At 49.0% G+C, this 25,092-nt stretch overlaps 2 protein-coding genes across 10 annotated transcripts in view; both read right to left on the bottom strand.

Moving 5' to 3' along the window:
• The window catches only part of ADGRD2 (adhesion G protein-coupled receptor D2), a 67,862-nt gene extending 47,180 nt beyond the window's left edge, over positions 1 to 20,682 (bottom strand). The window contains exons 1-12 of one of the 9 annotated variants that reach the window (XM_084650547.1): positions 20,563 to 20,682; positions 19,444 to 19,569; positions 17,900 to 17,980; positions 10,648 to 10,725; positions 9,977 to 10,040; positions 8,827 to 9,063; positions 7,182 to 7,835; positions 5,933 to 6,031; positions 5,202 to 5,287; positions 4,329 to 4,607; positions 2,318 to 2,429; positions 294 to 428 (exon numbers count right to left, since the gene is read on the bottom strand). In XM_084650547.1, the coding sequence (XP_084506673.1) occupies positions 294 to 428; positions 2,318 to 2,429; positions 4,329 to 4,607; positions 5,202 to 5,287; positions 5,933 to 6,031; positions 7,182 to 7,835; positions 8,827 to 9,063; positions 9,977 to 10,040; positions 10,648 to 10,725; positions 17,900 to 17,980; positions 19,444 to 19,512 (1,894 nt within the window). In that variant the 5' untranslated portion in view covers positions 19,513 to 19,569; positions 20,563 to 20,682. The other 8 variants (XM_084650554.1, XM_084650551.1, XM_084650550.1 and 5 more) reach the window with 8 other exon arrangements.
• Positions 20,569 to 24,692, bottom strand: LOC311532251 (uncharacterized protein; the record flags this gene model as incomplete). The annotated part of the gene is made up of 4 exons (XM_084650556.1): positions 24,479 to 24,692; positions 24,049 to 24,091; positions 21,778 to 21,896; positions 20,569 to 20,697 (listed from the first exon to the last, which is right to left on the bottom strand). Exons 1-4 carry the CDS (start codon positions 24,629 to 24,631, stop codon positions 20,569 to 20,571), a joined length of 444 nt encoding a protein of 147 aa, XP_084506682.1. The 5' UTR covers positions 24,632 to 24,692.
• Between the last annotated feature and the right edge of the window lie 400 nt (positions 24,693 to 25,092).

Raw genomic sequence — 25,092 nt, 5'->3', positions numbered from 1 at the left:
AGGCAGTAAAAGGGCCAGGAGCCAAGCCCCGTCTCTCCAGGTCCGGGTGGAGGCACCCGGGTGGCGTGCGCACACAGACTGCTGCAGTCTCTGAAGTACCTGTGCATGGAGAGCTCCGAGACCCAGATGAGAACAGCTTCCATACAGCTGCTTTCCACACAGAATTTGAGCAGAATATGTTAACTCAGGTACTACCTCCAGCCCCTGTTACGAAGCTGCTGCACAAAGCTTCCCTCCTCCAAGTGGAGTCAGGGAGGGCCCCTCCAGGATGCAGGACATGGCCCTCACCCTACCTTTGGCTTTAAGTCTTTCTACTTCTTCAGGGGGAACTTCTATGAGGTCAGGCCCGCCTGTCTCCTGGCTTTGGATCAGATACACATCACTGCTGGGCTCCTGCTGGCTGAGCTCCATCTTCCTGACTTCAACCCCTGTGGAAATAACCCCAGTCAGTATTTCCTCCAAAGCCACTACACAAAATGCCATGGCCTGGGGACCTGAGCAGAATATTCAGGATAGACATCGGATTCCTCTGGAAATCAGCTAGTCACATTCAGGCTTAGTTCACTCCCCACCTTAACCCCAGCTGAGCAGCGTAATATTTGCCCTTGGGGGTTGTCATGTAATAATGTTTAGCTACACAGAGGGAACAGGCTGAACTAGAGGACGGCATATCTATGGCATGGGGCTTAACAACACACACACGCCCTTTCCAATAAGGGCAAAGCAGACACACATCAGCACAGTGTCAACCAGTGTCCTATCAGATCCACGTATTGAACACAACAGAGCCGGGTGTTCTCAAACCCTGGAGAATCTCGCCTGAGGCCCTTCCAGCCAATTGGAGCACAGCAGCCCCATAAGTACCCCTAGGACCAAGGAGAGAACAAAGCAATAGAACCCGTGGGGGAGGTTCCCCTCATACCCAGCCTCCTGGTGAGCCCTTCAGATGGTGACATCACTGGCCAAAGGAAATGGTGGGAACTCAGAGATCCGAAAACTGAGCAAAGTCCAGGGGAACAGATGGCTGGACGCACCCCTGCTTTGTGTGGGTGTGAGCGTGGGGGGAGGGATGGGACAAACTGACCTACTGGGGGTGCCCCGAGTCTAGGATTCGGTGGGGTGTCTGCATGATCCCTTCCCCACACTACCCCCACCTCCCCAGACACCCCAGCCCTCACTTCAGACCCGTGATACCACCCACGCCCTTGAAGTGTTTTACGGAACAAGGCCCAGCCCAGCCCACCCGTTTGCTCAGACAAAGACGCTGCCTAGACCCTCAGCTTCTCCTGCCAGTGCCTGAACTCAAGTTTGTGGAAAGCCCTTGTTAAAATAGTGGGAGATCTGAGCTTGCATGTGTACCTAGCTGTGAGGTGCCATGTGCGGGGGAACATCACCCTCTTGTGGAGACCTTGGGGAAAGTCATGCTGACTGGAGCATTCCTCAGTGCGACTGCATGGAAAGGATTTCTTGTAATTACGCTTCCTGGTTTGCAGTTTAAAATGAAACTACAGTGTGATGTTAAGTGATCAGGAAGGAAGGAAATATAGCCACAGCTCGCCTCAAGCATCCCCTCCCACCCTTAAAATAGCAAGTTTACTCTCTGCAGCCAGATTTCCAAATGAGGCCTCCCAGTGTGCAGTGTCAGAGAGCCGGAGCCTGATTTACCAGAAAGAGTCAGCGGGAGCTATCGGCTCTCCACATCTCCGACAGGCAGGCCCACCTCCAGGTGCGTGCCCACAAACCAGGGCGTCTCAAATCAGCAGACGTAGCTGAAATCCTTGGCCATAATGCTTAGCCCTTGTATACCCAGTGTTATGTGACCTCGGGGGAGTTAGCCGAGGCATGCCTGTTCCCCCAATAATGACACAGGCATGGGATAAGTGAACAGAACCACCTCCGTTTCTCCCCACAGAAGGGTACAGCGCAGTTTCCCTCCTGCTGCCGGAGCTGCTGATACCAGTTTCCCTTTCTCCCGGAGACAGGACAGGCACACGCTGCCAAGAATTTCCTCCCAAGATTACTTCCTGAGACAGGATCCCCCTGGGAGCAGCCACACTCTTTCTGGGCTGCATGTGGGTGTGCAGAAAAACCCCACTCCCCCAGCCAGGACAGTAACCCTGTTACACCACTTTCACCTTCAAAGTGCTGGGCTAGGAACTTGCTGGGTAACAGCTCCCAGCTGGAGAGACACCCCCTGCCCCACCACCATCCCAGCCCAAACTAACACTGCCATAAAGGCTGCTCATTCTTGCCCCTTTCAAGTGCAAGGTGGCTCAAGCTTTCACGGCTGCCCGGAGCCCGGCTAGTTCATACTCACTGATGTTCCTGTGCTGGATCGCTATCTTTGTCCTTTCTGCAGTCAGAAGTTGGTCTAGGTTTGAGGCCATTCTGTCCATGTTCTCTACAACAGTCATAGGCCCTCTGATAATCTAAGAAACACACAGTCATTTGTGAGATTTCCTTATATCAAGTGGTGCAGCTTAGAACCAGTGTTGCCAACTCTCATGTCTCATGATATTTGTTTTTTTTCAAAGCCTCAGCTACAGGAGTCAGGTGATGACATGAAAATCTCAGTTTTCTGTTTTCTTTTCCCTTTGTTTTAAATAAGTCTCTTGCCCCACTGACAGCAGAGAAAAGCTTGCAAATTCGCTCAAAAAAACAACAAGCAAAGAAACAAGACTCAACTTGATTATTAAACCTCATGCTTTTGGGGGCCTGACTCCTGATTTTTGAACACTTGGGGTTGGCTGTGCTGTAGAACACACCCATGTCCCCTGAAACCGACTCACAAGGGAAAGAGCTGCCCACAAGAAACTGAGCCATTACTTGAAGAGCTACAAACTCACGGCCTGATCCCAAGAGGTGCTGAGCACATGGACCATCCTGCGTATCACAAGTGTGATCGTGCTGCATAACGAGGGCACTCGGAACCTCATGGCAACAGAGCTCACACCCTCCAGCTCCCCCTGCAAAGGTCGCTACCGCCCGAGCTAAAGGGGAATCCCTGGGAGTAGTAGTGGGTTTATGATGCAGCTGAGAAGTTCTCCAGGAGAAGGCTGTGCCGTGCACTTAACCCCTGGCCACTGCATGTACCGCAGCTAGCGAGCTTGACTTTTGAACTCAAGCTGAAAGACTCATGCCGTGATCTCTGGAGGTCCCTGGTTCAATCCCCAGTGAATTGGCCATGACGGTAGGTGTTGCACATACACCCAGGAGGGGCCAGGTCATACAGAAAGGGCTGACATGAGAGGACAAGATAAAAGCAATCCCAGCATCTAATGGAGAAGGCCCCCGCTGAGGGGGACATGATGAATGTTTCTCACACAAGGATCTACAGTGTTTTGAACAGTTTGGAGTCTGGAAACAGATGCTGTCTTGGCATCCCATCTGCAAACATTACAACAATGCCATTTTAAAAAGCTAGCACACCATCCCTGCCAGGCACAGCGGGGCGGGAGGGTGGAGGGGGAGGCACGGGTTCAGTGATCTGCCATGGAGTGCGTTAACCCCATAGGGAACAGGCCCCTGAAAGGCAAGTGTCATGGCGTTAGGCAAGCTAGCTTGAACAGGACAGAAGCCGAGGGGGGCTCCCAAGGGAGCTTGCAAGGAGGGGGGCAGCCTGGAGAATTAGCATTGGACAGCAGCAAATGAGAGAGCACGCAATCACTGGAGCAAGCAAAAAGACTGCTGTAGGAGGATGTTTGATGGGCTGCCCGATGCTGCTTGACAGCATCGAACTAGGAGTCTAGGGTTTGCACCTTCAAACACAGCAATTCCTGGTACTGGTGCTACTCTAGGGCAGGGCGAGACAGTTCAGAAATCATAGAATCATAGAATAATCAGGGTTGGAAGGGACCTGACCCTCTCGCTGTCCCTCAAAATATTCATGCAGCTCTGAAGCCAAACTGGATCACTGCAAAGGTTCAGAACGCCTGGTTAATTCCTCCATAGATTCCTCCACCCCTGCCCCCTAATAACCTCATTTTCATGCTGTCTGTGCAATCCCAGGCTCCAGCCAGGAGCTGGACTGCAAGTGCCATGACGTTGCCAGGAAGGCTGTTTGCATGAGACCCAGCGCACCAACAATCTCTAGAGAGAGCCTCCTCTTCCCGTTCCAGCCAGCTCCAAACTCTGACCTTTGGAGGTTTGCCCCACACTAGGTCCACCCACAGGATTAGTCATCAGATCATTGTGATCCAGTGAATCAAGGAATTGCAGACCCCAGCAGTACGGGCAGATGTGACATAACCCTAGTCTGCAGTGTCTACAGACTCCGCTGAGGCGAGGCAGGTAGTTGGGTTCATGCATACATCACAAGCCTATTTCACCTGGCTGATTTCTGACCACTTGTCAGTATTTTGCTCCTCCAGGATCAGTCCAGTCACTTCCACGTAATACTGGCTCAGCTGTTCCAGGATCTCCAGCTGTTCCTGCTCCTGGACTTCAACGTCTGAAACTTGCTTTAGAAACTGGACCACGCCCAGCAGGTCAGCTGGCTTCACCGGGATCTCCTCCTCCCTCAGGACGATCGTCAGAGCATGGAGAACATTGACAGCTGCTGAGATGTTCATGTCTCTAACATCGCCCAAGAAAATATTCTCAGGAATCTGCCAAGGAAAAGCCTTTTACCCCAGAGCAGACCCCACCTCTGTCCAAAGACATCAAATGATGTGGACTTTATTAAGGGCTATGGGTGATGCTCTGTGCCCACCCTCCAATACACAAGGAGGCTGCCCTGCCAGCCACCCATAAGCTATTGACCTGCAAGCTGGTGACTAGTGCAAAATGCACCATGTGCAGGGGAAGGGAGATCTGTCCTGCTCTGCCACATGGGAGTATATGGGTGTTTGCTGAACTCAGTGTGCAAACGAGGCCTGGAATCACTACTGTATACAGGGCTCCCCTGCTCACAGTAATGAGTCCCCCACATCAGGCCCCGGTGCTGTGAAATGGTTTGTCAAAATGATACAAAGGTAAATATTTAAAAAGCCAGAAAAAGAGGTGGTGGGTCTATTCGTGAGGTTCCTCCCACTCCTGGAGTGCAGCACTAGAGGGGCCAAGGGTACACAGCTTAAGGCTGGGAGGAAAAGAAACACGCACAAGAATGAACAATGGCACAGCAAGTCGGCTCTGGACTATTCTAAGCTTTGGGAACTCCCAGCAACAAAAGGTCCCGAAGGCCTGGGTTCTCACACACTCACCACGGTAGCATTTGCGAGGATATTAACCCTACTGATCAGTGGCGGGCTGGATTCTGATTGGGTTTTCTTCAAGAGTAAATACACATCTGAGAATAACACAAAGACATAAGAGTTGCCGCGATCCCCAGAAATGTCCCATTTTCAAGTGCCTGGGCAGTAGCTCCTTGGGACTCACTGATGTGCTGGGAGGACAATCAGGACAAACTGCCGACACTTGCGGAGGTAATTTGTGCCTTTTACCTTCAGTGCAAAGACATCCACTGGAGGACACCAAGAGCTGACATTTCAGCAGCTCGGCCAAACTTTTGATCTCTGTGACCTCCCCTCCCTCAGCCCATCTCCTCACGCAACAGGACCAGAGATGCTTGGAGTTGATCTTACCCTACAGTGCTGTAACTGTAAGGGAGACAATACCCAGGAGTCCTGCAACGTGCAGTATGGATAACAGAAAACTGAATAAACTGAAGATAAAGTTAAAATCTGTAAGAGCAGCAAGCAGGAGCCTGTCTGCTTTGCATTCAGCCAGGACACACTTGTCCTGAGGTTGTGACTACAGCACATTTTGACATTTATTTAATTCAGGAAGTTGAAAATGTTAGAAATTATAGATTAGACTGTAAACTCTTCAGGGCAGGGACTGTGTCTTCCTGGGTGTCTGTATAGGGCCCGATCCTGGCCAGGACCCCTGAGTGCTACCATAACGGAAATAGTAAATACATCACTGGCTGTACCCTTCTTGTAGTGGCAGACGAAAGGCAAGGAACGCGAACAAGAAGTGTCACGAACTCCACCACTGCCAACGTCAAGAACTCTGCATTGCTCCACAGGCCCTGGGGAGATACACAAATGAGGCCCAGAATGCTGAGACACGCACTGTTTCCCCTCCCCTCCCCTCCCCCCCCCCCCCGGGCAGGACATTTCACAGATGAGCCACAAACTTTGTTTTAAGGCTGAAAATCACCAGTTGCTCCTTAAATAGCCCCACTGTTCTCCCATGCACGGCCTGGCGCATGGATTCCTTGCGCTGCTCCGTAACGTAGCTTCTCAGGCAGCCTGCACAGTTAGATGCCTACCCCAGATACACCACAAGGAGACAGAAATGCCAGGGCTTGAGTTCTGGGTTTGATTAGGAATTGTCAAGCCAGCTGGGATAAACTACGGTGCTAAACAGCGCTTTTTGCTCAGGAGGACCCTGAAGCACTAGGAAGAGGATATAAAGGGTCCAACAACAGAAATTGACAGATAACAGGGGAGCAAGCATAGACTGAGGCTGTTTCCACGCTCTGCCAGTGCAGCCGTGCCGCTAAAAGGTGCGCAGCGGAGCGGCTGTTGGTCAGTGGGAGCGAGCTCTCCCGCCAACAAAAAACGTCCACCCCCAACGAGCGGCGTTAGTGTTGTTGGCAGAGCACTCTCCTGACGACAAACCGCTGTTCACACAAGCACTTGTCATTGACAAAACTTTTGTCTTTCAGGGTGCGTGTGTGTGTGTGTGTTTTTAACATCTCTCTGAACGACAAACGTTTTGTCTTTCACTTGCCAGTGGAGACGAAGCCTAACTTCTCCAACTGAAACTAGAGGGGAAACATGATGGAGGAAGAGTATAATTAGCCCAGTGCAAATTTTCCCAGGACACTGGAGTTCATGACAGGAAGTGCCATGGAATCTTTAATGACCACAAATGAACAGGACCTTGGTCTCAGGTCTTACCTGGATGGCAACCGCCCCCCTTCCCCCAGTGTTCAAACCGACCTTCTTTTCCCTCCCCAAAAGATACACCATCCTCCAAACATTCCCCAGCTATCCATCCTCCCGGTGCAAACCTCTCTTCCTATGGGTGATGCTTACACCCGCATGGAGGCCTATTGTCTTCGGTACAGCTGTACCTGGCAGAAAGCTGCTGCCTTTTGCTGATCTGCAGCTCAGAACCTAAGCCTGGAAAGCCAAGTATGTCGAGGCCCTGACGCTGCGAATGAGTCTTACCTGGGCACAGGAACTGTGCTGTCACTTCTTGTACAGCGGGCTCGATCTCCAGAGTGTAACTGCCCCACCTGAAGATAAGCTCATGTTCTATCAGGCAGCACGACCGGACTCTCTCTATCTGCTCTTTGCTAAGGACTCTCCGCCACATGTTCAGGTCAGTGATGTTCCCACTGAAGGACTCTTTCTCCTTGAAGGTGCCCCCTAGTGAATCTTGGTCTTGTCCAATAATAAAAGTTCCATGAGCGTAAATAGCCTGGCTGGCCGGTGGCCCTGCGGCACACAGTCCAGCAGCAGAGGCCTTCTTCTTCCCGTCGGCGTAGATGGCCCATGTCCCATTCCGCTGTTGCCAGGTGACACAGAAGTGATGCCACAGCCCGTCGCTGCGGAACACGGGCAGGTACGGGGAGTGGTGTCCGTGGACGATGATGGCAAATCGTACAAACCCTTCCTCATCAACAAAGCCGCGCAGCTGGAACTCGTTAATGAAAGCCGGGACAGCATAGGAGAAGACGGTGGAAATCTCCTGGGTCTTGTTGTCCCACTGGATGTGGGCACAGGCGGTGACAGCAGGCATCACGGGGAATTTGGCCAGTACCTTCACGTACTTAGTGTCTGTTTTGTTTCTGAACACCAGGATTGGTGCTGTGTGAATTCCTGGAAGAGGAACATTCAAAACTTCAGCCAAGACAGGGCAGGAACCTGGACCAAATCCTGCTCCCTCTCTCTGGGAAACAACCATTTCTTTTATTTCATCCCCACAAATTCTAACGACCCTTGACCCCAGCACACCACAATACCATAAATACATGCTTGAGGGGTCTCAGCTACTTTTAAAGGGGATGATGCTGGCTAGATTGATGCCCGGAGAGGGAAGGGGAGTTTAATGCTAGAGCATTTCTGCAATTGCCACTTTTGGAAGTGATGCTTCCAGCAACCAGGATGGTAAATAATGAATTTGGGATTAACTGCTCATCGCCAATGGCCCGTCTTCTGCAGGCAGAGCCTAGAGAAGACCTCCCAGATCACCCGACTATGCTCAGCACAGTAGTGATATGTGACTACCCAGTGCTGGATTGCTGCAACCTATGCCCCCAGTCATATTACTTATAGAATTACTTCTGCAGCTATGTTCCAGGGGACACATCCAGCAAAACAATCCTTGCCTTGATGCTGAGGTGGAGCATGGAGAATTAGTCCATGACACCCCAGGGCATGAGATCCCTCCTTAAAACTCTCCTTTACCAGGATACCTACAAATAACTGGATACTGGTGAGACATCTGATGTACCACTGTCTGGCCTGCTGACCAATACTCTCTCATTGTTTCCTTGTACTCCCCCTTCTCTCTGTGTCCATCTGTTGTCTCTTGTCCTATACTTAGACTGTAAGCTCCCTGGGACAGGTTCTGTCCTTTTGGCTTGTGTCTGTACAGCACCTCGTGCAATGCGGTCCTGGTCCATGCTTGGGCTCCTAGGCCCTACAACAATACAAATCACAAGAATAATTCTTCCAGACTAATAACTTCCCCTCACAATATCCAGACACATCTGTTTTGTAAAAGATGTATCTGACCTCTGGGCCTTCATGGGTTTCTTTGTCCCTGGCTAGGCCAAGCTAGTTGCCCCAATGCCCATCTTATACTCACGTCTCTGTTTGTGTTTGTGCAGGAATGCCTCCCTCTCGTCTAACCAGACAGAGCTTTGCACTTGGTGGGAGCGCAGCAGTTTGCTGACCGAAGCCAGCTCGCTGTCCCTGATCTCAAAGAGCAGCTGCGCAAAGCGTTGTTCACAGTGTCTGTTCGCATGCCACCAGTCCAAGGGGACGTCCACATATTCATAAACATCTCCCGAGGTTGCAATGGTGGCAGCCGCAGCACCAAAATCTGAAAGGCAGATGCGCAAGCTGGGCCACATGCTACACCATGCAGCACAGGAGCCAGGAGGACACATGTCAGTTTGGAGAAAGCACCAGAGCGATTTCCTCCTTCCCAGCCCATTTGCCCCTGGACGCCTGAGGCCTTCATTTCAACAGCTTCATTAATAATTTTATTAAGATACTAACTACGTGCCACACACCCACTCATGCCACCTGGGGTCAGCCTCACGCAGGAGATCAGCCATGCACTTGCAAACATGGGCTTTGCGCAGACCTTGAAAAGTCAGAAGCAGAATCTCGCACCAGAACGCAGCACAAAGGGACGTCGGCGAACAGGGACAGACTTTAGCCGATTGCCTCGGGCCTAAGATGAGGGAGATCTGAGAGCCTGGAAGTGTTGGCTTTCCCCACTCCCAGCCCTCAGATCTGATGCATCTATATGAAACACCCAAAACAGTGGCAATGTCAGGACAAAACAAAACACACTGCCGTTCACCTGAGGGACACACTTTAAGACATTTTAGTGAGACTCACTCAGGGACTGAAGGACAGAGCTTAGGCCCCGTTTTTCAGCTCCCCTCGGTTCCATATTTGCAAGTGGCAATTTGCACTCACAAAATTGCTCCCATATTGTTTGCACTCACAAATGCGTCACAGGCACAAATATCAGCAGTTGGACAGCGCTTACCTGATTTTCACCTGCTAACCTGGTAATTAGTTGTACAAATACTAATATTTACACCTGCAATCAAATTTGGGTCCAACAAATGTTGGTTGCAATTTACAACCATATAAAAAAGGGTGTGGGAGGGGGGCGGGGGGTAAACGTTAGCTCTTACAGTCCCAAACATATTTTCATAGATTCTCTGTGCTGAATATTGTTCACACAAAAAGACTCAAGTGCTGATTAGGACACTAACCTTTTGAAGTGTGATTATCAGCAAGGGCAGTAAAGTCTAAGACTTCTCTGGACAGGCTAGCAATCTGCAAGAAACAACACCGCATGGTGGGAGCAAGGTTTAGGCGATAAACAAAGAGGGTACGTTTACTGCTGAGTTCCCTGTTTAAGCCCATGCAGTCTGGTGTCTCTGCTCACACTGCACTGTTCTAGCAAGTTTTCCTTGTTATATACATGTCTATAAAGAACCTCTGAAAATAAACGTTTCATAGTGAAATACTATCCTCCACACAGTTACATGGGATAATCAGAAAATTAGAAATATAACAATATCCATTGCTGAGGCTCTAACAACAAAGTGCTATTATTAAAGTACCTGAATCTGCCAAGTGAAATCCACCTCTTGCTGAAACCCACCAGAGTATGACCAGTCGCAACCATCTCCTTTGGATTGTACCATCAATAACAAACCAATGACTAAATACATCGAACTATCAGAAAAGGTATAGAAGGGTTTATTCATTTTATTTTAGGAGATTAATTCCAGTATCACTCAGAATGACCTCACCGAGGACTCAGGCCCCGTGTTTCAACATCCTGACTGTTAGGGAAATGTCTTTGGAAAATTCCTAGCTGTTTTAAGAATTCAAATTATCCAGCTACTAAAAGCAATTAAGTCCTTGTAAAACTTACCAGAAAGCTGAGGAACCAGTATTCAGGTCTCGAGTGTTGCCGGACCATGTCGATTGGTTGGAAATCTTTCCCTCTCTGCTGGAATGGACAAAGCAATGATAGATAAAGATGTACTGCAGCCGTATAGCTAATTCTTGCATACAGAAATGGGGGGAAAGAAAATATCCATCCTAGGTAGTCTGCTAGGCCCACTCTGTGCCTGGTGCAGATGAGATACCAAAAGCCGATAACTGCAGAAGCTGTATCACTAGTTCATAAGTCGGACGGTTAGTGAACCTGCCTTTTCCTGCTTTTAACCAAATCAAGTCAGATGCATAAATTACATTTCTGAGCAGTGTCAAACCAGACCTTTGACAATGGTTCCAAGTAGGTGAGCTGGCCAGACAATGGGATCTTGTAAAGGTTTTGATAAGATGTAGCATAGGGACTAACCATCACAAATTGATACAACCCTTATTCCTTACAGGTGGGTAAACTGAGGCGCAGAGAGGCTAAGTGACTTGCTCACAGCCACACAACAAATCAGCATTACAGTTAAGAGGAGAGAAACCAGGAGCACTCCCAATCCCCTGCTCTTAACCACTAACCCTCTGGTGCTTCTGCACATACAAAATCTATTTCTCAATAGCCAATCCTTGGCACCTAGAGTCCTATGAAAATGATACCACATGGAGATTTCGAAAGCTATCTTTTCAAAAAGCAAGTAGGGGGGTGACATTGCCCAAAGAGGAAGTGCTGATCCATTTGGCAGTCAGAATTTAAAATAAAAGCATTTGGAGACCACGTGAAAGTGACTCTGGTTCTAACAGAGCAGCCTGCAGGTCTGGAGGAAACAGACATTGCTAGCTGGCCACGGGTGGAACACCCTCCTCACCCTCCCTCCCCCCAAAAAGAAGAAAAAAGCACATTGACTGAGATGCTAAATTCTGGGAAGACAAACAAAAGAACGCATTCAACGTGACTAGATGGGAGGGGCCAAAGACCAAGAGTCAAGGGACTCTCATGGGACTGCACAGAAGAGAAAACTAGAGAAGATGACCATGTAGCAATGGGATGACTGACTATAATGAGCATTATGTCCACACGTCTTGCAAATATCACCAGTCTCCTGTGGCAAAGGCAATTAATACAATGGAAAGCTAAGGGATGTTGATTGCACTTTAGGACAATGACACTTTGCTTTAGTTTTATACTAACTTGTATCAGAGACAAAGAGATCTGAACATTTAAAAATCTGATTGAAAAACAAGCTTCTTGTCCATTGGAAGGGAAAGTACACTAATATTATTTTACCTTCTCTAGTGTCTTTCACCCCAGCTTCACAAGGCCCTTTATCAGCAATGGATTGAACCTCCCAGCACATCCCTTAGGTAGGTGTTGGTTTCTCCAGGTGTAAACTAGGAGGTGATGAGTCAGAACCCAGGGCAGATCACGCCACACTTACTTCTAAGACCATTTTCAACCTATGAACCACAGGGAGAGCTGTGCTTCTCTGGGACTGTGCAAATCCCAAAGCCCAGGACACAGCGTGTGAGAGCTGGGGACAAAGTGTTCTTGGTTAAGGGGATCCAGCGGTGGAATAATCTTCCAGAGGAAACCAGGCCAATCCAGAGTCTGGTCATCTTTAGGAAACATTCCAAAGCCTTCCTCCTTGAGAAAGCCTTTCCAGCATAAGGAATGAACACTCCTCCTATTCCTGAACCCCACCTGCCCCCCAAAACAAACAAATATCCTAACCCAGAAACTCCATTTAGTTTGCTAGTGACCCTCCTGTTTCTACTAAATTTATGTGGCAGACACCTAGATGCTACAGCAATGGGTGGCATGGATAATAAACCCGCTAGGTAGACAGTAGGGGCAGAGCCAGGAATGAAACCCAGACTTTCTGTTGACTAGCTCTGTGCTTTAGCCTCCAGACCAAACTCCCCCCCTATAATAAAATGTGTCTGCTAAAGGAAGACTTCATACTCCAAACCCAAACCAGCAGGATACCTGGTATTTCCCACCATCAACCCTTCAGGGGCCTAGAGGTTTAAAGAATCTATTGTTTCCCCAACACTGTAACTAAGAACCAATTATTCTATCCCCTTCATGCAATATTAATTCCTTCATACCTGAACCGCACTGGACACCAGTCACACACTTACTCTTCTTGCTCCAGGATTTCTTCACTTCACCGTAAATTATGTACAATCCATACCTGTCTGGTGGGTGAGTCTGGCTCTGAGAGCGGTCTGGGGGCAGAATGGTTCTGGGGTGCAAGGTGGGGGGAAGGTAATTGCTTCCACAGGAGGGGTGTTGTGTGCAGGTTCAGCAGCTGGAAGGCTGATATTGTATATAAACACAATATCTGAGACCCGCAGGATGAATCTGTTAATTCTCACCCCACAGCGATGACCCAGGGAGAACTTTAATAACCTCCTCTCCCCACAAGGAGCCAGCCATGTACACAAGCCACACAAAGCAAGATACAAAGCACTGAGCAACTGTACTGTCAGCTGGTCATTATGCTGAGACCACCTAACTCCCTGCAGGTCTCTGATGGGACTGGAGCCAATACATACCTGAGAATGAAGGCGATGGGCTGAAAGACTTAGTTATAAAAGTTGTGGGATTTCTTATTCTTGGGGGAGGTTTTGCCTGCACAGGCTTCCTCTCTCACAGCCCATCTGGATATTGTACATCCACTTGCAAAGTTTTAAAAATCATTTACTTAAAATCAAACTCGTCTTGTTTTGAGAGAAACTAGCTAATACTGAATAGATATTAATCTGTTGAAACTGGACTTCGCACCAGATGCAAAAATAAGCAGGAAAGCGCTTAAAAGGGCTTGATTTTAAAATCCAGCACTGGTCCTTTGTGGCAGGAAGCTGACAGATAATCTTCCCCGGGTGCTACTTGGTATTGTGTTATTCTGAACAGTTTAATCATTTAATGTTGTATTCCAGTGGGTAAAACCCACAACTGTTGTGACTATTTTTGTAAATCCACCTTCTCCCCCCCTCATCAACAAATCTTCGAAGACTGACAGACACAGGGCAACCCGCTCCTCAGCTGCACCAAATAACCAGCCAGGCAACTCCAGGGGAAAATACCCCACTCCCCCAAGACAGTGGCTCTCCACCTTTCCAGACTACTGTACCCCTTTCATGGGTCTGATTTGTATTGTGTGCCCTCAAGTTTCACCTCCCTTATAACTTGCTTACAGGATCAGACATAAACATGCAAATGGGTCACACTGTTACTGAAAGTTTGCTTTCTCATTTTACCAAGTAATTCTAAAATAAATCAAGTGGCATATAAATACTGTACTTACCTTTCAGTGGGTAGTACATAGAGCAGTACAAACAAGTCATTGTCTGAACGTGTAGTTTGTCCGGAGGGATAGCTCAGTGGTTTGAGCACTGGCCTGCTAATCCCAGGGTTGTGAGTTCAATCCTTGAGGGGGCCGTTTAGGGATTTGGGGCAAAAATTGGGAATTGGCCGGGGGTTAGACTAGATGACCTCCTGAGGTCCCTTCCAACCCTGATATTCTATGATTCTATGACTTCGCTAGTGCTCTGTAGATAGCCTGTTGTGAAACTAGGCAAATCTCTAGAGGAGCTGATGCACCCTGGCAGATCTCTGCGTACCCCTCGCTGGGAACCACCCCCCAGGGGACTGCCCGGGCCGGCAGCGGGGCTTTCCGCTCCGCAAACGCGGCTCTGACCCGGGAGCGGTTCCCGCGCGGAGCGTCCCTGCGGAAAGCGCCCGCGGCCAGACCCGCTGGAGGAACGCGCCGGTCCCCGGAAAGCTGCAGCGGCTCCGAAGGGCTCCCCGGGCCCGGGCCCGGACCCCGCCTCCCCTTACGCCGCCCGAGCCCGAGCCCCAGCCCCGCCCGGCTCCAGAGAGGCGAGTCCAAGCGCAGCGCCCCGGGCAGCCGCCCCCCGCCCCGGCTCCTACCGTCCGACGGCTCCGGGCTCACGCCGGCCCCGGGGCGCGGGGCGCTGCTGCCCGCATGGCCTCCCCGCTCCGCGGCGCCCGGCTGGAGGGGACTCGCCCCTGCCCGGCCCCGACGCTCCCTGCCCCGAGCCCGCGGCGGCGGCGGCTCCGGGCCGGCCACTCACATGCAAATCGCAGCCTGGGGCGTAACCGCGGCCGCCTCCCCTCTCTGGGAGCCGCCCGGCGGCCCCTTGCCCCGCGGCCCCCGCCGTCGGGGGAGGGCAGCCGGCTCCTGCTCCAGCCCAGCCGCCGGAGTAACGCTGACAGCTGCACTGGGGGCTCCCGGCAGCCAGGCCCAGCTCGGCGCCCCTCCTCCGGCTGGGCACCTGCCCCCCTACCCCGTTGGAGCCTGTCTAGAGCCCAGCTGCTGGAGAAAGGAGCAACAGCAGGATCAAGCACAGGGGCTGGCCCTAGCCCACTCCTGCTGGCAGCAAGGAGCCCCAAGGACAGCTGGTTAGAAGGGGGGCAGCTTGCCTGCCACCCCAGCCCAGGGGCTAGCTGCTAGGGGAGGCTCCTGGTAAGAGAGAGGGTTGGTGTTTCTTGAGGACCAGGCCCTAGACCAGCACCAGATCATCAGCTCTCCCGGAGAATTTAGGAAGGCACCAAGCCAGGCTCTGGTATCAAAAAGGTTGAGAAACAGCGATAAATACTTCTGAAAAACTAGCTTTGAGAGCCATGTATCTCCCCTGAGGCTGGGCCTGATAGACATGTGGGTGCCCCATAGTGGGATGCCCTAACCGGCTTTGCCCTTCTACATCCTACTAAAGACCTCCAGTGTTTTCACCTAGCACCACACAGGCAAACTAAAAGCAGCCTTCACAGCCCAGGGGAGTTTCTCCAAATCTGTTTATTTTACATTAGAGCAGAATGACAAAACATTGGCTTTTTAGTATGAAAAATTTGGAAAGCATGGACACGTCAACATGAAACCTTTTGGACAACAGGAGTGGAGGGACATGATTTGGCCAAAGCAGGTCAGAGAGCCCTTTTGACAAGAGATGCTCTAACAAAACTAGTTGAATTCTTTTTAACAAGAAACAAAAAGGTGAGAGAGATGGAGGTTGTGTTGCTAATGTACATCAGCGTATTCAGGGGTCTCTACTTAATACCTTACAAGCAGTTTGTGCCACTAAAGACTCCCATGAAAGAGGTGAGATCATTAAGGTAATTATTACATGCCTGAATTTAAACACTTTTTTTTGTTAAAGCTGGGTTGCTCCCACAATAAATAAGTGTTATTTAACTTCAGTTACAAACTATTTGCTTTTCACCACTCCGTAATCAAAGGAGTAAAACGGACATTAAATGCCTACTGCCTTACAGATTAGAACAAGGTTTATAAAGGTTCCCAGGTTGGACAACGTGTGAAGTGTTGTTGTGATTTTCAAAGCCACATTCCCACCACGGTCCCTGTAGCAGAGAGCCTGAAGGCAGGATTTTAAGACTAGAGTATTTGGGCCACCTCCACAGTGCCCCAGCATTCTTAGCCTCTCAAGGGAGAGGCTCTCTTTTGATTAATGCTCGATTCAGCTTTGCTACAGCAACACTCACATAGTTCCCACTCCTCCCCCGTAAGTGAATGCTTGAGTCAGGCCCTGGATTCATGGGCAACTGCCTTTTGTTCTTCGGGGCCTCCATCCCAGAATGAAGGCAATTATCACAGCCCAGTGTCTCTGCTAGTTGCAATAAATCTCTAGCAGAAGAATGGACCTGGGAGGCAGCTGCTTCGGTCTGCTTAGTCACCGTTGCCAGTTGGTAAACTGACTGATGAGGAGATTCAGCATGAGCAGCACTGCACAAAGCATTAAAAGTCTTGACTTGCTTCAGCTTTGCTAGGTCTGGGTCCTGGTCTGTTGTGAGGAGCAGGGGAAGTGGTCAGAGCCAAAACCAAAAAAAGTTCAGATTGCATCTTTCATCAAGTATTTAACTAAGTGCTTTCCTGCTTACAGGGAGGCCATTAGGACTTCCACAGCACTTAACTAGCTAGAGAACTTTGCAAAACCATTAAATAGTTCTAACACTCCAACTCAGGAGGTAAGTGTTCCCCATATGCCCAGGTGTAAAATAAGGTTAAACAAGTTTTCCTAAAGCAGAGTGCTGTCACTGGTACACCCAAAATGGAGATGCAGGTGTCCTGACTTTGTGCTTGCCTAGGCTGTGCTGCTTTCATCCCCCTCCTGAGATATGGCTATAGTACCTGCCTTTTACAGATGGGGAAAGGGTGGGGGAGGACAGGAGAGAAGCAGTCCTTGCTGAGTACTGTCCCCCACCCATTCTCCACTCACTTCCATGAATTTACAGTGGTGCAGTTTCATTGACCTACTGCAGATTTAAAGAACCAAAACAAAGATGTGTAACAGACCACCACCCAATGTTTCCTGAAGACAGTTTAGCTGTGGAATCAGTTAACTCTTGGGCTGAAAATCTTCCAGAGTTGTGTGCCAACATGTTTCACTCTAAATATTTTAAACAGTAGCTGGTCCTAGTGAGGGTCAAAGAAAGAGCCAATTAATTATGTTCAGAAGCTGCATTTGCTTGAAGCATATTCTCAATATTCCTTGTAATTAGAAGGAAATCTGCAGCATGTAGTTGCACCTGCAAGCAAGACCACCCAGCAATTTGAAGACCATCTCCAAATGGACCAGACAAGAGTAAAATGAGTAACTATGAAAAAGCATTACTTTTCAGACAACGCAAAGCAATTGTAGAGGCCCGTTTCCAAGCCACCTGGAGAGCATTCAAGTCACAACTTAAAGTTTTATAAACAGGAAACATGCTCTTGAAAACTCAGATTTGGAGGTTTTTCTGACTTCTCTTGTTTGAGGGATTCAAATTCCCTCTATTAAAAAAAAAAAAAGACTTATTAGCTAGACTAGAAACCTGTTCTCACCTCTTCTCTGCTATTTAACAATTTTCCCTAAATTCTGGCCTATTGTTTATATTCCAAGAGGCATCTCTGCAGAGGCTGGGGAGGAGCAATCACTTGGAGTGTAAATTAGTGAAGCAGGCATATGTCTTCCCATGAGGCAGGCTCCTCAACAAAGCAGCAACTCCACAGTGTGCCTTGGACACAAAAGAGGTACTTTAGAAAGCACTTTGATGAATGTCTGTATGGCAAGCTAGACAAGTGTCAATGCCACACGAGTTCTCACCCAGAGAAGTTACCATGTGACTTCAGTGAACAACCCGTCTTTTACCATGCCCAACCAATGGAGATTATTCCGAGAACAACTGCACAGCCCCTGCCCTTTCCACATACACATGCACTCACCCAGAATATTTTGCATTTCTCCATAAAACACTGCAGAGAGCTGCCAACAGAGAGGAAGTGTCTTCTGACTTCCTCTGCCAGCTAAAAAGGAGAAAGAAGTGAAGCAAGCACAGAAAGTGAGTCTTGGGGCACCAAGCAGCAGGTATCATTGTGAGTGAGAGCCTGCACAGCTGTATGGGAGATGGTGGGCACTGGCTCAGAGTCAAGGTCTTAGTCTGGTAAACTGGATGCCCTGCTGTTGAGGCAGCACCACTGGTGAAGAGAACATTGGGAAGCAATATCAGGGCAGGCTGTAGGATTTAAGGCCTTTGTCTCCTCACTTCATGGGGGCAGGGGGAGGAGAGAGAAAGAATAAATGTGAGCAGATTCTCTCCATCCCCAGATAACCAAGAACAAAGTCAGCAAGAGGAGACTGCACTGATTGGTGCATCCTGTAGGTTTTGCCTTAGACTACACTTAGCCTAGGTGAGCCCCAGTCAGACTCACTGCCACAGTAAGCATAGGATGGTCCCAGAAGTATGCCCTTATCCACCACCCTGTAAGCCAACTCTGCACGTGAATTCCCCTCTCCCCAATGAAAATGGAACACTCCAGTCCATTTCCCATGCACGGAGCAGCAGAATCCCTGCCAGCCATTCAAGGGACACCTGAGAAGAGGGACGAGTGTCTACACAAATAATTACTCTAAGTGTAAACAGTAGTCAAGCCATCAGTACATTGTCTCTCATGAGGCCGTTATAAGTACAGGAGGCATTCTAAGGCACCCACTGTCTGTGTAAGTAGGAATAAGGCCATCGGGAGAGTCGGTTGTGATACAAACACAGCCTGCTTACTCAAAATGTTGTGAGACACCTGAAGGTTTCCAGTTAGTGGTGGAATGATGGAGCAAGCTGTGCTGTTGACTCTGGGGAGTAACCAACCTTGGGTTTGCTTCTATTTAAGTATTTTCAAGCCAGTTAAATATCTGATTACATGGGATCGATTTAAAAAAACAATATTAGTTTTAGACGGAATTATACCATATTAGCAAGAGTTCTTGATCGCACATCACCACCACAGCTTGCAAATCTTTCACACAGCTTCAGAGAGGAGCTTCTCATTTACAGGGCAGTGATACCTGTATACTCAAACAGACTCAGCAAATATCTGCCAAATCAAGTAGGAACCAGTGTTTGTAAATGAGATGCAGAGGTGCAACAAAGCAAAGGAGCATGTTCATTAGGTCACTTTGCAGCTCATGGGCCCCTACAGTTAAAGTTTCCCCCAACCCAGTAGGGCGTGTGAGTCTACTGCAGCATGTGCTTTTGCCACTCCTCCTACTGCGCAAGGCTGGCCTCCATTGAGTTTCCCCTCAAGTTTTGTTTGAAAGGTTTGCACAGGTAGCGAGAACGTCCGCCAAGTCTTCCCCGAGAGGGCATTCGCAATTATTGCGGTTAAAACAGCAACACCTCCGACACACCCCAGTGACAGAGCACTTTGCTTGCCAGCTTTATTGCTGCAGCAGCTATTCTACAAGAGCCTCCACACCTGGAAAGTTACAGTACCTGCTTCTCTGAAGACAAGTTCTGGCGCTGCAGGTCCAGGAGTTCCTCTGTGTTCTTATGAATCTGCATGTGAATATAGCTTTCTGCCCCTCCAGTGACTGCCTCCGCCACATTGTTTGGGAGGAACTGAAACCACAAACATTCCATCTTAGTGACGTGTCATCGGATTATCAGCATTGCCTATTTCACAAAGCATTCTGGGAGGGACAACTCAGAGCTGGTCTTATTCACTACTGAGGAATCCACTGATGAATACTGGGGCAGGGGCTGTCGGGATGGCTAGTTGCCAGGATGCAAGAGTAGGAATTGAAGCCTACATTTCCCTCAAGCTCAGTCACTTCCCTCCCATCCCCATTGCAAGCTACAAGAGGAGACAGATCAGCTCCTCAGGACCAAAATTCTCAGCCATTCCTGCCCCCAACCCCCACGACCCCACTCTCAAGCAGTCAAAGCCTCCAGAGCTGCCATCAACACAACTCTTACAATGCAGATATACATTGGCAATCTGCCAATTAGTCTCCAGCACACTGAACATTGAGAACTTGGGTACAGTATAAGCTGGATTTTAGATCTTGCTATGAGCAGGAATACTGGGCTACTCATAGTATTGTTAACCTGAGCATTTAATTCCATTAAAAAAAGCCTATCCCCTTTCTCTTGGGAGATCAATCCATCACAGAGATTCCACTTTGCCACAGAAACAGGAGAGATTACTGCAGAGTTTAGCTCCAGCCAGTTAGAACGTATACCAGGCCTGGTTTCTATCCCAGCTGAACCCCCAGGTCTGAGTAGGAATGTGTGGCAGAGAAACTTTCCAAGACGAAAGTTGATCAGTATTCAAAGAGTGTTTGGCAAATATTTGGACTTGGATGGCTTTTTTTTTTTGGTAGTGTAGCAAGCTGTTTGTCAAGCAGTACAATGCCCAGCTCCCAAGGAGGTTCCCACAATCCCAGGGAGCAATTAGAGAGCATAGGAGGCTCTGAACTATCACCCATGGAAGGGGCTCTCATCAACTGGCCTCTCACAGACAAGGAGCAGCGTCAGCATCCGTGGAAGCAGCATTTTGATTGACAACTGGACAATCATCCCCACCTCCCTCAGGCAAAGGTTCAGCCTTACCTCAGCTCATTCAAGATTGGCTTCCAGCCCCACAGCAACCATTAGCTGGCCAAGCCAGCTAGCAACAGCGACCACTGACTGCTCAATTTGCTCCTTGGATTTCAGGATCATAGATGTAATTTCACATTCACAGCCCTGCAGAAGGGAGGCAAGAAGGCCGGCGGCACATGTTCAAGTTGACTTTCTTTAGATTTCATTACAAGCATCATCTTTGCAGTGCACACTTAGCGCAGCAAGGCTTTTACAGACAGACACTAGCTCATTAGAGCCCCAGGTTTACACACATTTTCTAGGCAGAGCCATTCTTGCAGGCTGCTTATTGCCAGATAGAGTGGGGAACATTTCTGCTATTCTCTCCCCTCCCCCATTACAGTGCTCATTAGACAGATTATTCCTTAGCAGCACAATCACAATGCACACATAGGCGATGCCTCACTGCTGCAAGGATTAGTTTGAGGCGCATTATAGCCTTAAGTAACATGCCTGAAAAAGGACTAAATCAGCAGATCAGCAACTCTGAGTCAGGGCCACCCCTGTGTTCTGCAGAGGTCCAGGATTCTGTGGACCTGGTTCCAGTCAAATCAGGCAGCACTATGGAGGCTGTGTGCTTTGACTCAACTCGTGGCAAGGAGGAGGGGGAATTAGAGAGAGACACCCCTCTGGTCAGATCAGGAGCAGCATTAAGGGCTCCCAGAAGGGAGGCTGGACTGAGTAGGTTTGAAGTTGTCAGGTGTCTTGTCACCTCTCCAGCCTTTCCCCATACAGTCCTCAGGCTGAAAATTCAGAGTGCAGAAGTTCAGGACATTCTGCCTGGTTCTCTGCACCATGGTACAGGCTCTGTCACAGGCTCCTGCCTCCAATGGATGGCAAGAGCTAGGGAGGTGAACAGGTCTAGCAGAGATATACAGCATCCAGGATCACCACCACCTAAGTCTATCCTCCCATGGGAGCCAAGCTAAAAGGGTAGGACAAAGTCATTAAGCTAGTAGTGGTGGCAGCATTAAGAGTTTCTGCAGCCACCTTGCTGGTATTCGAGGCCCCACATCCTGTGAAGCAAATGGTTCAGTCTTAAACATAATGCAAGATGACTTCTCATGCAACAGCCGCTGCCCGTTCACCAGCTTCTCCTCCTCATTACAGGGTTAGGAGAGTCCATCGCCATGGTCAGGCAATGGAATGGCCTTTCCCAGGAGCTCTAAGGGGACAGTGACTTACATTCAGCAAGAGGGCAACATTCCCACCAAGGTTCTTCACTTCAGCCTCTAGATGGTCCTTCAGAGCACCAGATCCAGGAGCACAGGTCTCCAAAAGCCTGACACAGACTGCTAGCTGATCTACTGAGGAGGAAACCTTGATGATGAGGTAGGCCTGGATGCTTCTATCATCAGACACTGGGAAGGGTGGAGAGGAAAGAAGGGGGACCCCTATGTTAAAGGGTGAGAAAAGCCTAGGATGGGTTCCAGGGTCTGGAACGACCAGGCAGACTCCATCCAGCTGCTGGTGTAAACATGACCCAGCCAGCACGAACCCATAGCAGTGGCTGCACTGGACGCCAGTGCTGCTTTCAGGCCAGCAGTATCTTTAAGAGGTGGCTGGCTGCCAGATTCTTCCTCTTTTCCAAGAGCCTCCATTGCTGAATTGATCAGCAGCTTGCAGACAGCAGCACAGCTGCCATTTGGAACGGGAGCATCCAGAGGCCCTGGGGCGTTAGGCAAAAGGGTGTGGGGGGGAAACTCAGCGTGCTGTTTTGTACGTGCACTAGGTAGCTGGACGAAACCTGGAGAGCAGTCGAACAGACATGTTCTACGTTGAGAAGGACTGAAAAGAAGGGGGGGGGGGAAGTCACCCCAAGGAGAGAACTGAAGGGTCTGAACCTCCCCGACCCCAAATAAGCAATTGAATCAACTGATTGTCAACATTATTGTGTATAAAAGTATCTCAAGTCAAGTCTTCTATGAAGAAGGCCTTTAATGTCCTGAACTTTGTCCTTGGAGATATGGACACGGGTTATGGCGATGAATGTGTGAACGCGTACATGTGTAGAAAATTGTAATTGAACTATAGTGCAACTGCAGCAACACCTCACAGCCGCGTACAGAGGCAGTTGGGCAGGTGTCCCTGGCCAGATGTTTTGTATGAAACCCACGACAAGCACCTAGCATTGTCCAGCCAGGAAGAGAGAATGGTTGATAAAAAGTTCAGTTGTTCCAATATTTTCCCATTAAAAGAAAACCCCAGTCTGGGAAACCCCCCTGCTCTGTGTACCCATAAATTACCAGAGTTAAGGAAAAGCCCACTGCAAGCCCTGTAAAAGGGAAGGAATTTAAGTGAAGGCTACCCAGAAATGGAGGGCCAGCATCTAAGCTAGGGGTTGTCTGATGTGCTGGATCTCTGTAGGGCAGAGGGCATGCTGGGAAGCTGTTTGCAGTAGGAAATGGAATTTAGCCAATAAAAGAGTGCAAACTCAGGCGTTATGCCTTTATATTCATTTTCTGTGTAACTTGTGTTTGCTTTCCCTCACTATTTCATCTTTGAAACTATGATTTTTCTATGAAATACACTCTTTTTACCTCAAGCAGCTCTGTTGTACAAACTGTGTGCACCAAAGTGAACTGAAAATTGAGGGCAGGTTTCACACCTTTGGGGTGACAAACCAGAGGGGAAGTCTGAGTGGTATCTAAGAACCTGAGGAGACAGATTCGGGGGGCCCTCATGACCAGAAGGGATTTTGAGGTCACCCTGAAAGTCATAACTAGGCTAATGGAAACCAGAGTGGGACCTTATGTCAGCTGGCTCCTGGCGTCAGAGCACTGAACTGTAGCATTAAGATACCTGATGAAGTGAGCTGTAGCTCACGAAAGCTTATGCTCAAATAAATTGGTTAGTCTCTAAGGTGCCACAAGTACTCCTTTTCTTTTTGCGAATACAGACTAACACGGCTGTTACTCTGAAACCAAAGTTACCAGGCAGGCAGTGACAGAACCCGCATTGGTCTGGGCACTCCCAGAAACATATAGGAACTATAGCTGGCATTTTTTAAATTTAGTATCCTAACTTCAGAATGACGCAGTCTGGGGTAGGGAGGAGGGGTGAGAGGAAATACAGCAGTGCTCCTCACCTGGCCAAGCCCAATGTCTGAAAATAATCACCTCCCCCCCATCCCCCCACTTCAGACTCCAGAGTGGGTGACAGGCTCCATGTGTAGCCAGTGGGCAGCATGGGTTACTTGTGTGGTTACTGCCTAGTGCCATTTTCATTAATGGGAACCCAGTTTTTTCCTTCTGTTGGAGAAGGAATTAAGGAGCACTTTGATCTCCTGATTGCCCTAGTTTTATTACCTTTTTTTTTTAAACCCTATTTTGATATGCGCAAAAAACAGAACCGGACCCTGCTAGTTCATCATTACGTCTAATACTGTTGCATTATTGATGTTAAGCAGCATTAGCACAGAAGAGGTATTCAATGGTGTATAACAAGCCTACTTACCTTTCCCCAGTACCTTTCCTGATGTCTGAGAGGACTCCTGCACCTGACAGAAAACAAGGAGTTTGAGATTAGCTGGCCAAGCTGCCTGCATCCTTGTGGGTTTGTTTCTCCCCGCCTTAAGAAAAGGATCCGATCCACTCCACAAGAGTTAAAGCATAGATGGGATGCTAGTGCTTCCCTTCGATGTAATGGGATTACACCCAGTGGCTCAGGGAGTCATCTCCTGGGCTATGGGGCTTTAAGCAGCATGAAGAAAGATTCACATCTGCTTCTCCCCAGCCCTTCCTTACCGTTTCGTTTCCTAGGAGAGCCATTAGGAGCTATTCTGTACCACTTGCAGAAAGATGGGAAGCTGGACTTGGCTCCAAAGAATTTAAGCCCCATTCTTTGACAGCACAAAGAGCAGAGAAAAGGTTCTTAGATTTCTTACCTGGAGAACTTCAGGCTTGTGACTTAAACCCAGAAGGTACCTGGGCCCAGTTCCAGGTACGGTTAGCTTGAGCCTACAAAGTCTTAAAATGGTTTGAGTTACCAAGTACCTCAGAGACCCTCCTTTATGCTGTCTGGTGTAAGGCCATGGCATTGGAGCTCAGCCAGGCCACTCAAGCTAACTGCTCCCCACTTTAGAGGTCAGGAAGGCTGTGTTAGTGGGACACCTGGGGAAGTTGCCCCTCCCCACCATTTGGTTCACCAGGGAGAGACATGTGTTAACTTTCAAATCATGCTGTGAGCTCTATTTGTTCTGTGTAGTTCTTTCTAGGAGTCAGGGTGAGTTGAGTGCCCAGAACCGGGTCACGGGAAATTCGGTGCTTTCAGGGGTGGAGGAAGGGGGGGCGGTTGGAGTGCAGGAGGGTTTATGTGCTGGTTCACTTTGAAGTTCATCCATCTATTTCGAGCACTGGGGCAGCACATTTTAAACAGAGAATTGTGCAAATGCTAATTCCATGTGCTATCTGCATAGTGTGTCTAGTACCCAGACCTTCACATTAGTAAATGTGTTGTGTTTTGTAACTAAACTCCCACAGAGACTTTAAATGCTGAGTA

Source organism: Lepidochelys olivacea (genome assembly GCF_965140295.1).
Source record: "Lepidochelys olivacea isolate rLepOli2 genome assembly, chromosome: 16".
NCBI classification, from domain to species: domain Eukaryota; kingdom Metazoa; phylum Chordata; order Testudines; family Cheloniidae; genus Lepidochelys; species Lepidochelys olivacea.
The sequence above is the reverse complement of the archived record's forward strand: the minus strand, read 5'-3'. Positions and strand labels throughout refer to the sequence as shown.